At 31.2% G+C, this 15,643-nt stretch overlaps 2 protein-coding genes across 2 annotated transcripts; both read right to left on the bottom strand.

Moving 5' to 3' along the window:
- Positions 1–2,763: 2,763 nt before the first annotated feature.
- On the bottom strand, positions 2,764–7,596 carry LOC114381290 (la-related protein 1C-like). The gene is made up of 6 exons (XM_028340514.1): positions 6,953–7,596; positions 6,167–6,686; positions 5,934–6,090; positions 5,740–5,830; positions 3,970–4,041; positions 2,764–3,835 (listed from the first exon to the last, which is right to left on the bottom strand). Exons 1-6 carry the CDS (start codon positions 7,328–7,330, stop codon positions 3,560–3,562), a joined length of 1,494 nt encoding a protein of 497 aa, XP_028196315.1. The 5' UTR covers positions 7,331–7,596; the 3' UTR covers positions 2,764–3,559.
- A 4,564-nt stretch (positions 7,597–12,160) lies between these two features.
- Positions 12,161–14,579, bottom strand: LOC114381280. The gene is made up of 5 exons (XM_028340503.1): positions 14,309–14,579; positions 14,116–14,234; positions 13,973–14,030; positions 13,468–13,545; positions 12,161–12,638 (listed from the first exon to the last, which is right to left on the bottom strand). The coding sequence occupies exons 1-5, from the start codon at positions 14,577–14,579 to the stop codon at positions 12,445–12,447; spliced, it is 720 nt and encodes a 239-aa protein (XP_028196304.1). The 3' UTR covers positions 12,161–12,444.
- Positions 14,580–15,643: the final 1,064 nt, after the last annotated feature.

Genomic DNA, 15,643 nt, shown 5'->3' with positions numbered 1-15,643 from the left:
ATGGGCAACTCAACTCTAAGTGCACACATAAGAAAAATATAATGCTCATAAATACTACCATGGTTACCATCTCTGAAATTGATGGTTTTACACAGTGCATAGAGAACCAATTTTCCTTTCAAGGTATGAATCTCAATGTGATGATCCCCCTTTTGGGCAATAAAGCAATGTCTTTCAAGAATCTGGTTAGAGCAACAATTTTATTGTATTTCTTTCATTCTTTTGTTCTTGTAAGTTTTTCCTTCATACTTTAATCCAATAACTTTAGGGGAAATAATAATCTTTCTTTTCAGAATCTTTGTGGCTATCATTCTAGAATTGTCAAAGGTTTTTGTAGAATACTCTTACTAGATCAGGAAAATAGGGTCCTTGGAGGCCAACAAATTTCTCTAGTCCTTATGCTTGCATGAATTATTGAAAGCTGAAAATAGATGAAACTCATCCTTGTTGGTTCCTCACTATGATTACGACCATGTGTTTGAATTTCTTGCTTCACTTAGAACACAAAACATTAGGGGCAGGAAAGAGGGATAAAAATTGAATCCTATTTTTCTTTACCTAAAACACAAAACATCGTGAAGAATGAGAGAAAGAAGGGCAATAAAAGAGATAGAGAATCACATTTGTACACTTAAATTTAGATACTTAAAGTAAAAATAAATATTTTATGTCCAACTAAAAAGGTATTTCTTGGTAATGTGATATTTCTTAGAAACTAGGTGTAGCGTAGAAAAATATATATACACACACATAGGAAGTATATACGAGAGTGAAAAAAATAATATTAATAATTAGACCTTATCATAACTAATAATATCAAAATATTAGTCATGTAAATTTGTTAATGTTACGTTAGTTTTTAAGAGGTTACATATTTGTGATATTAATCTTAATCATCCTCATATAAAAATAACCTTCTCAAACCATATATTTGTAGAGTTTGATACTTCCATATATAAAATTTTGGTAAGGATCAACACACGCAAAATATCAAATTATGTAAAGTACCCATTTCATAGTATCTTTTTAATCCTTAACCTTTTTTTAAAAAACTATTTTTAGTCCTTTAATTTTTTTTTATGTTTTTATTCCTCTAACTTTTTTTTCATATTGACTTTTAGTTTTTAAACTTTTTTCCCCTTATTTTTAATCCCTTATCAAGATGAGAAATAAGGAAAAAAAATTAAAGTACTAAAAGTAAGAATGAAAAGAAAATAAAAAACTAAAAGCAGTAAAAAATTTATGGACTAAAAGATAATTTATCCATTATTTCATTTAAAAATATTTATAGTATTTTCATTATTTATGTATTTTTTTAGTCTCTAAAATTTAAATGTTTTTTTAGTCCCGTAAATTTGATAAATTGATCTTTTTAGTCTATCATATAATAAATTGACACCTTAACACATTTTTTAGCCATCATATACTATTTTTTCTTCTTTTTTTACCTATTAGAATTTACATTTAAAATTGTCACAAAATATTAAAACTCATCACAAAGTTTCAATATGAGAATTAACTAAAAAAACATTTTTAAATTTTAAGGAATAAAAAATCACCTCCCCCACAAATTAAGAGTGTTTCAAGGATGAGAATAGAAAATAAATTACATGCACACTTGCCTCAGTTCACTTATTAATTAAACGAGTACTTTTACATAAATTGATATTTGGCGCATGTTGATCCTTACCAATTGAAAACTTTATACAAAAAATAATAATAATAGTTTTTGTGCTTTCACAAATGTTTAATATGAAATAAAACAATTCTTTGAAATAATACATACAATACTTATTGGTTTCAACAAAATGTCAGTTTCTTTTCAGAAATTTTATAAGCTTTACAAAATCTTCAAACTACAAAAACTTAGCACCTAGTACCAGTATATTGTCCCATATAAATAAAAGGTTAAAATTTCATTTTCATCCTCCGATTTTATAAAATCCGAACTTTTAGTTTTCCTATTTTCTAATTAAGACATTTCATTTCTCACTTTTAAAAATATAATTTTAAACCTCCAATTTTAAATTAAGATATTTTGTCCCCTACTTTAAATAAATCTATAATTTTAATTTTTTTTTCAATTTCAAACGTTAATTTATATATTTCGTAAATATTAACAATTATTTTTTAAAATTATTTAATTACTAACAAGCTTAATTTATTAAAAAAAATAATAACTACGGCCAACAAATATAAAACTGACATAAGGAACTAAAATCACATATCTTATTAAAAGTGATGAACTATCTCAATTAAAAATTAAAAAAATTAAAATCGCATTTTTTAAAAAATGAGAGACAAAACGTCTCAATTAAAAAATAAGACTAAAATGATAAATTTGAAAAAAAAAATGAGATTAAAATTATATTTTAGCCCAAATGAAATATTATTATTTTTAAGTAGATAGTCATTTTTCATCTTTAAATGTGTCCTACGCTGACAAATCTATCCTTAAAAATTTAAATTCCAATCCTCAAAAGTAAAAAAGTACAACAAATCTATTTATTCATTAAAACAACGCTATACACATTTATAGACATTTTTAATTGTTGTAAACATAACATTACAATCATTTAAAAAATAAGAAAACAAACATAAATTAAAATAAATTCGTCCGCACTTACAAACACTAAAATTTGAATTTTCATTATTTAAAGATAAATTTATCAGCACATTATATAAATGACAATTTATTCTTTATTTTTTTGAAAGCATACCCGTTCATCGTACTTGCATGCAGACTAGTACAATAATCTAATAAAAAGATCATACGAATAGCATAAAACAAAAAAATTAAACGAATTACATCAGTACATGTTAGAACGTAGGGGTATGAAATAATTAAGACATCCCGATCACATACAGCTGCAAATTAATAGTTTTGGTTTGAATAACCCCACAGGCCACAGGGGCAATTTATGCCTAGTAAGAGTTTAAATAAAGTAAAACCGAGGACAACAAAAACCAAGTATGGTCATTCCAAAGATGATGTGGGGGGAAATAGCATCATACAATCATTCTGTAAAGCAGTTGTGGGACAAGCTCCATCAGCAGAAAGCCATCTTTCCCCTTCACTCACAGTCATCAACTAGTAGCTATCAAACTCATTCAACACCCATGATCATTGATCTCACATATAATGCTCCTAATCCAGGTGGGAATATGACCCCAAAGATTTTAAAAAGCAGCTTAGGGGAATTCAGGGGAATAAAATAAAAAACAATCCCCACAAAAGCAAGCTACCATCCCGCCACCAGAATAGGAACATTAAACACCATATAAACAAGTAATAATCGCAAGGGTCATGCTACTAGCTCCGAAAACACAGAATATATAAAATGCGCCTTTTACGGGCCATTTTTTACCATTTGGTTTTTTTTCTGTTTTATAAAAAAGGTATTTTCCTCCCATTTCTCAATCATGTTTTCCTAGATACCTCACGAGAAATCATGTCCCACTGTGCAATATGTAAAAATTGAGACCATGATCCCTCCTGCTTCTTGCTTCCCTCTGAAGAATATTCTTCAAAAAAATGTTTTAAAGAACATCTGCAGCTCTAATTTCTTGCAGAAATAGAATGATCTGAAACTTGAATACCGACTTGAGCAGTACCCTCGCTAGTGGAATGGAGATATTGACTATTCAAATCCCCAAAAGGTCTATTCTGTGAAACATCTAATACTCCAGCATCGTTATTGTTAGTTCTCTCCAGAGTAATGTTTTGAACTCGTTCAGCCAGCTGTCCAACGGTTTGAGAACCTCTAACATTAGGAACCTGACCACCAGGCATGATCCATCTCCTCCAATCATTTCTTCTCCTTATTTTGTCACCCTATAGTTTAAGAGGAATAAATTTAAAATAAATGAGATTTAACAAACTAATATAACTCAAACAAACAATACCTGAAATACTGTGTTTACTTAAATTTTAAAAAGTAGAAATTCAAGGCAAGCTTAAGAAAATACCTGAACTTCAACAACAGATGAGGTTCGAACAGCATCTAACACAATCTGGATATTTTCGGTCAAATACTTGACCTGGGACAAAAAAACTTTAGTCATCTAATGGTGAATGATGCTTCTTCAACCCACATTTCCAAAGAAGATATTTGCAAAAAAAAATAAAATTGGTCAGAATGGTACTCCCTCTGTCCCAAAATAAATGTCAAATTTGAAGCGGGAAAAAATTGTCCCAAAACTGTCAAGTTAGCTTTTCATTAATTGTTTTTTCCACTAAAACCCCTAATAAGTGTCACTTTAGATGTAATATTGATACTGAGGTTAGCTTTGTAAAATTACTACTCTCTTTAATCAATTTATTAACTTTTCTTAGTTTGTGTGACAACCTAGAACGTCACTTATTTTGGAATGGAGAGGGTAATTGAATTCTTGAAAAATAAAACACAGAACCACAATATATGATAAACTCTACTCTGACAGACTATCCCACATATAAGTCGGCTTTATAAGTGAGAGTCCAAAAATCAAGCACAGGAGGCAAACGCCTAAAGACAATCATACTCATTTACTCATCCATTTTCATTTCACCTATGTCAATAAAAATCAAATTCTAGATAATTCAGCAAGTTCAACATCCATATACATTATGGCCACTTACATAAATGACTGAACAGTTTAATTTTAAATCTGATGATTTAATCTTCTTGAGATCCTCTCTATATTTGCTATGCTACATCAGGGTTTACGCAACAGTAATACCTAGAAAAATAGGTAAGACAATACATTCATTGCATAGAACACTTTGTTTACTGCGGGGATGACTTTATCATCTTCATCATCATTGACATCATCAACATTGAATGAAGTTAAAAGAACTTTGACTTTGAAATCCAAGGGAAAAGACAAAAGTGAAATTAAAAGGGTTCAATACTTAGTTTCTTTGAGACAGTTATGTATTCTTGCAATGGTGGTGGATATATGCATGTATAAAATAGATTTTATTATTAGAATCCTACATTCACTGGCATTTCAAAATTCCAGCAAAGATAGTTAAAGAGAAAAATACACTATCAAAGAAGCCCAACGCATGCAAGAAATTTCCTGTTAGTATAATAGGTCAACTAGAAATAATTTCATATTATCATCACATTAAATTAAGTAACATAAAAAATACATAACTAAAAAGAACTCAATTTTGACTGAAGCTGTTTCTAATCACTATGTAAACAATTCAATTAATTGCTGAAATAGAAACTTAGTTCAGATAAGGATTGCAGCTTTTAGATCCTAATCCCATGCTTAAAAAATGTGGCACTTACCATGCAACATATCTGTTGCATACCTTGAATTTGATATAAATATTAAATACTGATCTTAAAAGAGTAAATTCATATTTCCCTCAAACATTTTCCATTGATATAATGTGAGGACCTCTGCAACCATAGGAAGACAAAAAGCATATGCAACACAAAAAATATGCTACCACTGTTTGTCATCCCATGATTGTCACTGAGAGAACAATAAAATTAAAGGGTAAATCGGGTCAGAAGAATATTTTCCATCAACCATTATCCAATATACAACAGAAAGTTTCAGGTAAATGTTAGAGGATATTAATAATAAAAAAGAATCTAATCCTCCAACAGAAAAATTATTTATATAAAATGTTTTTTAAGAAAATGGAGTATAGTATATTATTAGTCAATTATAAACACAATCATGCAGCCAACTTCAAAGATAAAAAACCAACCAATCAAATACACCCAAACAACTTACTTTTTTGAAGCCTGCTATTAAATTTATAGTAACCCAGCCCTGGTCATCCATGTTCCGCCGCAAGTATATATCTTTAACTAAATTTTCATTGCTGCAAAAGACAATTTGTTTGTAAATCTACAGTCAACATTCTAAAACACTTAAAAATCATTAAAAAAATGAAAATAGTGGCTGATCAAAAGTATAAGCAACACCTGAAATAGTAGTCAATCTGGTTGACAATCTTAGTATGCAACTGATTATCTGAAGGTTGGAAAAACATTGCATTAGGCGGTATTGGAGAAACAAAAGGAACACCTCTCATTGATTCCAGTGGCGGAGGTGGAACATATATCATCTGAGGAGGTAGTTCTGCAAATGCATACAATCATCAGACCATGTACATAAACACTAAAAGGTCATCTTTGCATTCATTAACAGCACATACCAGGAAACCCAATAGAGCCCCCATAAGGGTGCAATGGAGGAGGTGGTGGAAACAATGGAGCAGGATTAGGAGGCAGTGGAGGCCTTATAAACCTTGGACCAAATCTCGGAGACATAAAGTTGTCTCTACCATTAAAACTTCGGTGATTATTCCAGTCCTGATTTCCACGGTGATCCTGATCACGCCTGCCCCCATAGTTATGATGGTGGTGACCATCTCCGCGCTGATGTGGACCACCGCCATTCCGGTACCTAAAAGAGTTTCGCTGTGGCAGGTGATCATTAGGAAAAAATCCAGCTCTGGGTTGATGCTCCTTTGGTGACGAATTATAGTTGTGGGACCCAGCAGGAGCAATCGGACCTTGAGGCCCAGACATTTGTGGTGGATGATGCCCTCCATTAGAAGAGGTGTTCGAATTGCTGCGCTTAAAAGACTTCTGGTGAGTCTGCACAGTGTTGTTGTCCGCATTAGCATTATCCCTAACATTCCTCTGTGGTGAGGGAGTCACGCTTCCAGAACCCTACAATACACACACGAGAAATTATAAAACCAAACAACAAATATTCCCGAAAAGGTAAAAGATAAATTCAATTTGCAACCGCCTGCCTCATCAACCTTGATCTAAATTCTGACTAAATAGAAAGACTACACTGTATTGTTTTTAAGTAGATAAAATATGAAAGAGAAACCAACAAACACTAATAATCAGAGCGGAGAATCACCAAAAAAAATATGGCAACGTAAGCTTTATTTAATATTTCAAAAGAAATCTCGAAAGAACAAAACCTGCAATGGTGGCGGCAAGGAGGATATGTCCGTGGAAGTCTTCGTCATTTCGGACGGCGATGGCGACGGAGACGGCGATTTGGTCGGAGCGCGAGCGGACTCCGCTGGCAGCGGCCAGGAATCGGCGCCAATGACGGAAGAAGAAGCGGCATTCGAGGGTTTATTCCACGCAGGCCTTTTGCCGGTAATGACATTGTTTCCGCCGCCGTTGTCAGAATCTTCCGTCGGCGGAGAATTGACCGCGACGGAGGCGTCGACGACGGGTGGAGGCGGCGGGGAGGTGGAGGAAGGAGGAGCAGCGGCGGCGACAATCTGGCTCCAGGGCGAGGAGACGCCGGGCTTGGGGGAATGATCGGAAGACGCACCGCTCATAGCCATAGAACTCGGAATCGCAACAGTGAGCGTGTGCGTTAGGGTTAATCTCAATCTCAATCACAATGATCGAGGAGAAGGTGATAAAAAATTCGGATTCGGAGAGAGAAAGAGAGAGCGTGTTAGGGTTTGATGATCTCTTTCTTCCGATCGCAAGTGGGAGAGGTATTCGGTTTGTTAGAGTGTGAGCATTTATAGGAAGAGGGAAGGGAAGAGAGGGTGGCGTCACGTTGTTTGCTGTTGTGCTTTTTTCCTCGCTTCTTTCTTCTTCTCATTGTGACTCTCAGAATCAGAAAATACGCTTCTTATACCAGGTTTTCTGTGACGTCGCACTTTACCCAAATACCCCTACCCGCGAATAATAATTTCATTCTCAAGATAGAATATAATTGCACTGTTTTATTAAAAAAATAGTAATTATTCAAATTTGTGATTTTTACTCAGTTTTAATTTTAATTTATTACTTGAATGTTCAGTATTATTATTATTATTATCTTTTCTATGATTTTTTCTTAAATAAAACCATTTTTTAAAGTTATTATCAGTCATTAATAAGCATGACAATTAAAACAAAAACTTGTGGATATTTGTCTGAACCTGTCTTGATTTTAATAGGAAAAAATTGTTTTAATTGAATATGATTTTGAGTTTTTTTCTGACTTGTGAAAGCATATCTAAGGTCGAAATTGACTTCAGAATATAACTCCCCACCATATTACACATAAATATATATATATATGTATGTATATATCAGATTTAGGATTTTATTTTTATAATTATTAAATATTAAGTAATTATTTAATAGCTAAATAATTAATAAACAAAGCAAAAATGTACAAACGTTGGTCACGCACGTTGATACTTCACAATCTCTTTTCATATGCCATTAGTAATATCAAATGATAAGGTTTATGTTTAACTGACATTTCATTTAATTTTTTAGTTTTTTTTAACGATTTCATAAATAAATTTTTAGTAGTTTTTAAAATGTTAATTTTTAATTTTTTATATTTTCTTTTATTTTTTATCTTTGATATATTTATCAAATTTTTTATTATCATTTTTAAATAAATCACAAATTTATATTTTTTTATTATTTTATACTTTTCAACTCATTTAATAACTAGTTTTACCGACACATCATCCTTGACTAAGTCAAGTTATTTTACATTTCTCCTCATGTTCTCCTAAGAAGGGTTGAAGAGTAAAAAATGATTTAGATAATACCTTAAAAAAATAGTTATTTCAAAATTAAAAGGAATAAAGATAGACAACTTTTTTAGAAATATTAATATTAAAATTTAACAAAAATTAAAGAAAAAAACATATTTACTCAAAATTTATATAGTTATCAAATTTATAGTTTAATTAGACTTTCTCAATCCCCAACTAGTGTGGACAACGTGCTCTATATAAACGTAAAATCAATTAATTAATCAACTCAATTATTCCAACTAATTTCATTGATTCAGACCAATAATGCTAACATGATTGGTGCTCGCATTTTGATCTAACTTGGGCAATAAAATCAAACAGTATTATTTGCATTTTACCTTCTTTCTTAAGACAATTTTACTTCAATGGCTTGTATTAATCAAGTTTTTTTTTTTATGTTACATGTGTATTTATCATGTTTACAATATGTTAAATTTAAGGAGTTGCTATCCTGTATGAAGAAAAAAAATATATTTATCACGCTTATGAGTGCTACTTAATATGTATACAATTAAAAGAAAAAATAAACTATAATTAAATTAAGTAGATTTCTCAATCCCAACTGGTGACAGCTTGCTCAATACAAACGTAAAATCAATGAATTGTTGATCAACTCAATTGCTCCAAACCTCCAACTAATTTGATTGATTTATTATCTTTTTTCTAACACTAACATGATGTACTTAATGAATAACGTCCAACACAGTTGATAAATAATTAAATTTTTTAAACACATCAATAGAAAGTGTTTGATTCTCTGATCATATGTAAAACTAATTTCTTAAACACTAGTTTCTCAAGACAAGTTAGTTTTACATTTTTTCAAGGCAGAAGGTCACATTAAAGAGTGGTTTTTCTAGTTTTATATTCAAGTATTTATATTAAAAGATAATCTAACGGAATGACATGGATCAGCTAACAAAAAGTTATATAAAAAGTAGCATGTCTTAATACAATCAAATAACCAAAAAATCCTAATAGTAACATTTTTAAGAACCTAATAAATAAATAAAGCTTTTTTTTACTGAAATAAATAAAGTGTAGTGCCAATAATAAAATAATCCTTAAATTTTTTTAACTTTTTTTTTCATCCTTAAATTTTTTTCATCTTGCTGACAGAAGAAAAACTTAAGATACTAAAACTAGTTTAAGAAATTCAGGAACTAAAATATAAAAATTAAAAAAAAAAGGAATTAGAAAGATTTTTTGACATGTCACGTGTCGAATCTTTCTCTTTATGGCCAACCAGAAGAAAAAGTTTTTTAACCATTAATATTTTTTAACTTTTTTTTTCATACTTGCTGGAGCTGACAGAAGAAAAACTTAAGATAGTAAGACTAGTTTAAAAAATTCAGGAAATAAAAATAAAATTAAAAAAAAAGGAATTAGAAAGATTTTTTGACATGTCACGTGACGAATCTTTCTATCTTTGTGGCCAAGCAGCAACTTCTTTGCAAATGTTTACATTTTTTACATGAACAGAAATAACTCCTATTGATATCTCATGCTATTACCGTTAAGATTTTTTTTAACTTGGATAATTACTTTTTTTTCACATGGTAACACATAACTCTGTATAATGTGCTGTTCAAAATTGTTACAAAAACAATTGCGAACAAACTAAAGAGGGTGCTATCAGATATAATTGAGGAATTCCATAGCGTTTTTGTTTCAAATAGGCTTTCTATAGACAATGCCTTGATTGCTTTTGAATGTTATCATTTCATGAAGAATAAAGGGAGAAAAGGGTTCATGGACCTGAAACTCGATATGTCCAAAACATATGATGAAGTGGAGTAGCTTTTCTTGGAGAATGTTATGATCTCTATGGGTTTTCCAACATGTTGACTTTCTCTTATGATGAATTTTGTTTTAAACTATATCTTTCTTAGTGATGATGAATGGAAGTCTACTCAGAGTATTCAAGCCACATAGAGGCCTTAGCCAAAATGATCCTCTATCCTCATATTTGTTTATTTCATGTGAAGTTCTCTCATCTATGTCCATCATATATATCTTGGGAGCAAGGAATGATCCTCAGGATTAGGTTGTTTCCCTCGGCCCCAACTATCTCCCAATGTTATGAGTTGTTTTCTATTATCACAATCGATTTGTGATAAGATTGACTAATAACACTTTTTTCCTAGGAGGAGATATAGATGAAAGGAAGATTAATATAAAGTATATAAGTGAGATTCCATTTTGTGAAATCTTTTAACTTGGCCATAATTGCTAAACAATGGAGGTTGTTGGTGAATGATGACTCTTTGGCATACCGGGATACTGATAGGAGCAGAGGGGAAGATTATACAGGCTTATGTTGTATCCTTCCTCCTATCACTTACTAAAGCTAGATATTTTCCAAATAACTCTATTTGGGAAGCTAATAAAGACTACGTGCCAAGTTTCATGTGGCCAAGTATTTGGGAAGCTAGATAGTTAATTGAAGAAGGAGGTCAATGGAGGATTTGGCAATGGGAGAAAGGTAAATATAACAAAAAATAAGCGGGTGCCTCAGCTTCCAAGGGCAAGAATACCTCCCCATGAATGTGAAAGGATGGGAGAGGACATGATGGTGTGTGATTTTTTCTTACTGAGCTCGTGTATATGGAACAACGAATTCATCTCACATTTAATTTCCCCAACAGCATCAGCAAGTATTCAAGCAATCCCAACTACCCTTGCTTTGACATAGGACTGGTTTTTTTTTTCCTTCTAAAAGTATTCAGTGGATAGAGATTATTTGTTGAAATTGGGGTACCACATTGCCAACTTGAGATTCAATAGTGAAGAATCATCATCTCACTACTCCGAACATTTGCTTTGGAAGAAAGTACCGAGTGGTCAATGAGTTAATATTATATTTGCTCCAGCGTTGTGTAAAAAGACCTATATATTGACATACTTTGATAAGTTTTTCACCTGGAATGTCGTTTATTTGGATAAATTGTTTTAATCGTGCATTTAATACATTTGAGTAAAAATATTTCTCTCTCTCATAAACTTGAAGAATTTATGTATGAAAATTTCAAACGAAAAACTGAGACAAACCAATTTAGATTGAATCAAATTTACATTTTAAACCCAATCAATGAGCTAATATTGAAATATATTATACTTCATCAATTGTTTTTTTCCCTCGAACGATTCAAGTCAATCTGCTAAAAACGAATATCTCTACCACTTCTATTTCAGCCAAAATATTTCAAACACAAATTTATAATTTAAATGAAATTTCATTTGGCTCTAAATTAACACCGCTGAATGTTGACAAATGTTCCCACCAAAAGTTTTCCAATATACTAGCATGGTTCATTCTGAAACTTCAAACATCAGAATTTAAGTCCAATTACAGAAGAGGGAGGAATTTGTGAAGTGTAAATCGAAGTTTAAACATAGATGGTATCCACCCATGATAAATAGCGGATTTATTCAAATTAAATATGTTCTCCGGAACAAGAACTCAGAATCATTATAAGTTAAATTGCAATTGATATTTATGAATCTTGTTCAAGAGAGAACATTGCAGGTCAATAACCTAAGCAATGAGAGTTTTTCATATGTCAACGTCGAACAGAGATATATCCAAAACGTAAAATAGCAGATCCACATTCCTCAAGCTCAGATGAAAGGATCCAAATTCCTCCCATATTTATCATTTAGAAAAATTAGTGTCCAAAAGAAAATTCTAACATGCTTCCTTTCCAGGCATAAAAATTAGTCATGCTTCAGCATACACATATATATACACACCCCACCTTAGTCAGGCACTTGTGCATTTTTTAACAAAACATCCCTGACACTGGAGTAGCAAATGCTAAACAACACGATGGAATATCAAATTGCATCAGAGAAGACAGACCGGATGAAACAAAAATCGTTTCCTATCTTAAAAACAATGCAAACTACAATGGCAAAAGCATGACAGGACAGGGAATGAACTCAGCAAGCAAATTTGCATCTATATGCTTTGTATGAATCGCTTCCATGCTAATAACTACCAAATCCAAATTAAGGTCATCAGCAACATCACCAATAATTGCTGTTGGCTTGTTGCCATCACCAAGCCTCTCTAGCAAGTTATAGTCCTTCAACCCACCTGCATTTTTATCATGAAGCACAACAAGTAGATTGAACAATAATTGATAGCAAATTAACAATCCTTAATTTTAACCCAACTTTACCGCAGGAATGTTTGATTGAAAATGATAAAAATACAACCCCAAGATCCCTAATCTTTTAATGACTTCAAACTACATGAAACTCTTATACTTGCAGTCCTGTATATCCAATATAATCCTAGACAATTAACTATTCATAAAAGGACAGAAACAGAATTTAACTAAGCCATATTCAGATAAATTTCTCCAGAAGCACTTATAGGAGAAGAAAATAAGATAAAATGAAATAAGCTTCACCCATGAGGTAAAATTAGCTTATGTACAAATTGAAATCAGCTTTTGGAGTAGCTAAATGAAATAAATTTCTCCCACAAGCTAAAATTTGATTATGAAAGAAACTTTTTTCATTTTTCCTTCTTATTTTCTTCTCCTATAAAAGTATTTATGGAAAAATTTATCCAACCAAGGCTTTAAATAATAAAACAACATCAAAAGTCTTTTCTCACTAAAGCAAGGTTGGCAATGGCAACATGGATCAAAGTAAAAGCCCACATACTTAGTCAAGAACCAATTTTTTTTTTTTGGAAAGAACATTCAGAACAATTCATATAAAATAAGTAAATAATCATTGCATAAAAACACAAATCACCCATACATGAAAACTTGCCATACAAAAACATTCAAAGAAAATGATCATGCTGTGAAGGGATGCTCACAGAATAAGAAAACATATTATGGTATTGTACTTTGAAGGGTCTCAACAGATAAAATGCAATAAGTGAAACAAAGAAAATAGCTATTACAAACCTTCAGATAGATGCCAACGGATACTGGATAGTTGGGTCTCATGCTCAGGCAGTGACTCCTTCTGCTGTTCGTCAATAACTGCAAAGCACATAAACCCCGTTGCTCTTTATGTTCAGCTTAATTCCAAAGAAACAGTGTCTGAAGGTACCAATAGAATCAATTATTTCCCCAAAATAAGTTAACTCAAACACACAAATCTATAAATCATGCATACAAAAAAATGTAAGAGGATTGTTCCCTTTACAATTTAACACAACAACCCTGATGCTTGGGAGCTGAATTTTTAGTAGAGACCGAAACAATCCTTCATGAGAAGCAATCATATTGTTCGAGCCAGATAGGACCATTATGAACAGTAAAGCTCTCTTTGCAAGTATCTAGCATAAACATTATACAACTCTTTTAATTTGAAAAATTTATCCACACTTTTCTTCCTCTCCAAATTCAACAAGAGGTTTGCACTTTGCACACACACACACACACACACTAAGTTACAAGAACTTACCAACAACAGTAATGTCAGCTCCATACTTTTTAGCTAAAGCAGAGGTGGTTGCTATAGCCTAACAACAACAACAACCTCAAGTCAGTGCTTGATGAATAAACACAAAAATTAAAGTACATCATCATCACACTAGAGAGACTCACTTGTCTTGTACTCTCAGAGAGATAGGGATTCCTATCCGTAATAGGCAGAAGCAGATGCTTGAATTGCGTAAACGCATCACTCGCCACAGTTACTTCCAGCTCCTGCGGCTTCGCCTTAGCTGAATTCAAAGCAAATGCAGAAAATTAGCGGCTTTTAACATTAAATAAATAAATATACGTATATTTTTTTTACCTTTGTGAGCGATTCTGCGGAGCCTGGAGAATAGTGAGTTTTGGGGCGGAGAGTGGGAGAGAGGTTTAAACAGTGTGAGGAAATCGTCGACGAGAGCGATGGGTTTGTTGGGAACTGAGAGCAAGTAGTGAACGAACGCCATGAAATGGAAGCGGTGCGGTTCAGTGAAGATTGGGGTTACGTCCAGAAAAAGGAGACGACAACAACAACAGCAACATTGTAACTTTGTAATCAAATGAGAAGAGATAGATAGCATGGACGTGAGGTACATGGAAGAACGTGTATTGGCGCATTGTGCTCCAGCCACCTGTAAGGGTGTTTCAGGCTGGCAGCCTAAGCAAGGCTTTAGGCTAAAAAACAAAAGTTTCAATTTTTTTTTACTAATATACCTCAAATAAAATTTATTATAAAATTATATTTAAAAATAAAATTTAATTAAAATATTATAAATAACAGTTAATCTTTTTATTGATATTTTCATTAATATCATAACTTTGTTTAGAAAAAAAAAATTAATAATTAATAACTAAAGAAATTTAAAAGCTTTTTTATTCTCATTATTATGTTCTTATTCAATTCTAATTCAATTTTCATTTTCATGGTCTCTCATACTTTTTCTCTTTTTCTAATCTAATTTGCTTCTTTAATTTACTTAATTATTGTTTCATTTTAAATAAGTAAATAAACTGTCTCATTTTTAAATTTGTTTTACGTTTTCAAATCCTTCAGTTATGATAAATTATTTATTTATTATCAACTATTGTTATGATTTAAAGTGTGTCCAACTAAAAAGCATGAGTAAAAATTTACTCCTCCAAGTGAAAATAAGAAAATTTCAAAAATGTCTTTGAAAATGCAATTCGTTATTTATATTTATTCTAAAATTTCAAAAAATGTCTTTGAAAATTTGGAAAAATAATAGTAAGTAGTTAAGTTTTTTCTGAATTAATACAATTAAGTAGTTCTTTTAAAGAAAGTTAATGTGAATAATTAAGTATTGGAATTAAAGTGATGGTATAGAGATTTTATTTTATTTTTACTTTTTTCAGTTATTATATTATTGATATGGAGTAATAATTGTTTGTTGTCCTTAACTAACCTTCTATTGATTATCTTTTTATTTCTGATTTTACTTTCATCACACTTTCAACAATCAATTATGATTTTTATCCTAAAATTTATGTTGAAATATTATATTAATTCAATAGTTTGCATCTAATTTAATTAATTCTTATATTTAATTTTTTTTCAAAGTATTTTTTTTATAAATAATTAAATAAATATCACTGTAAAAAAATAAATAATTAAATATAATATTTTTATTTACAAATATAG

Source organism: Glycine soja, chromosome 2 (genome assembly GCF_004193775.1).
Source record: "Glycine soja cultivar W05 chromosome 2, ASM419377v2, whole genome shotgun sequence".
NCBI lineage: Eukaryota > Viridiplantae > Streptophyta > Magnoliopsida > Fabales > Fabaceae > Glycine > Glycine soja.
This window is presented reverse-complemented; position numbering and strand designations above follow the sequence as displayed.

Bases quoted from the DNA above. Each gene is read 5' to 3' on its own strand.
- LOC114381290 (XM_028340514.1), bottom strand. From the start codon at position 7,330: ATGGCTATGAGCGGTGCGTCTTCCGATCATTCCCCCAAGCCCGGCGTC. The intron at 5,831-5,933 runs GTGTTGCTTATA...TGTCTTTTGCAG, and splicing joins CAGATTGACTACTATTTCAG to CAATGAAAATTTAGTTAAAG. The intron at 3,836-3,969 runs GTATTTTCTTAA...CTTAAACTATAG, and splicing joins CATCTGTTGTTGAAGTTCAG to GGTGACAAAATAAGGAGAAG.
- LOC114381280 (XM_028340503.1), bottom strand. From the start codon at position 14,579: ATGTACCTCACGTCCATGCTATCTATCTCTTCTCATTTGATTACAAAG. The intron at 14,235-14,308 runs GTAAAAAAAATA...CTTTGAATTCAG, and splicing joins CCGCAGAATCGCTCACAAAG to CTAAGGCGAAGCCGCAGGAG. The intron at 13,546-13,972 runs GTAAGTTCTTGT...TGTGCTTTGCAG, and splicing joins AGCTGACATTACTGTTGTTG to TTATTGACGAACAGCAGAAG.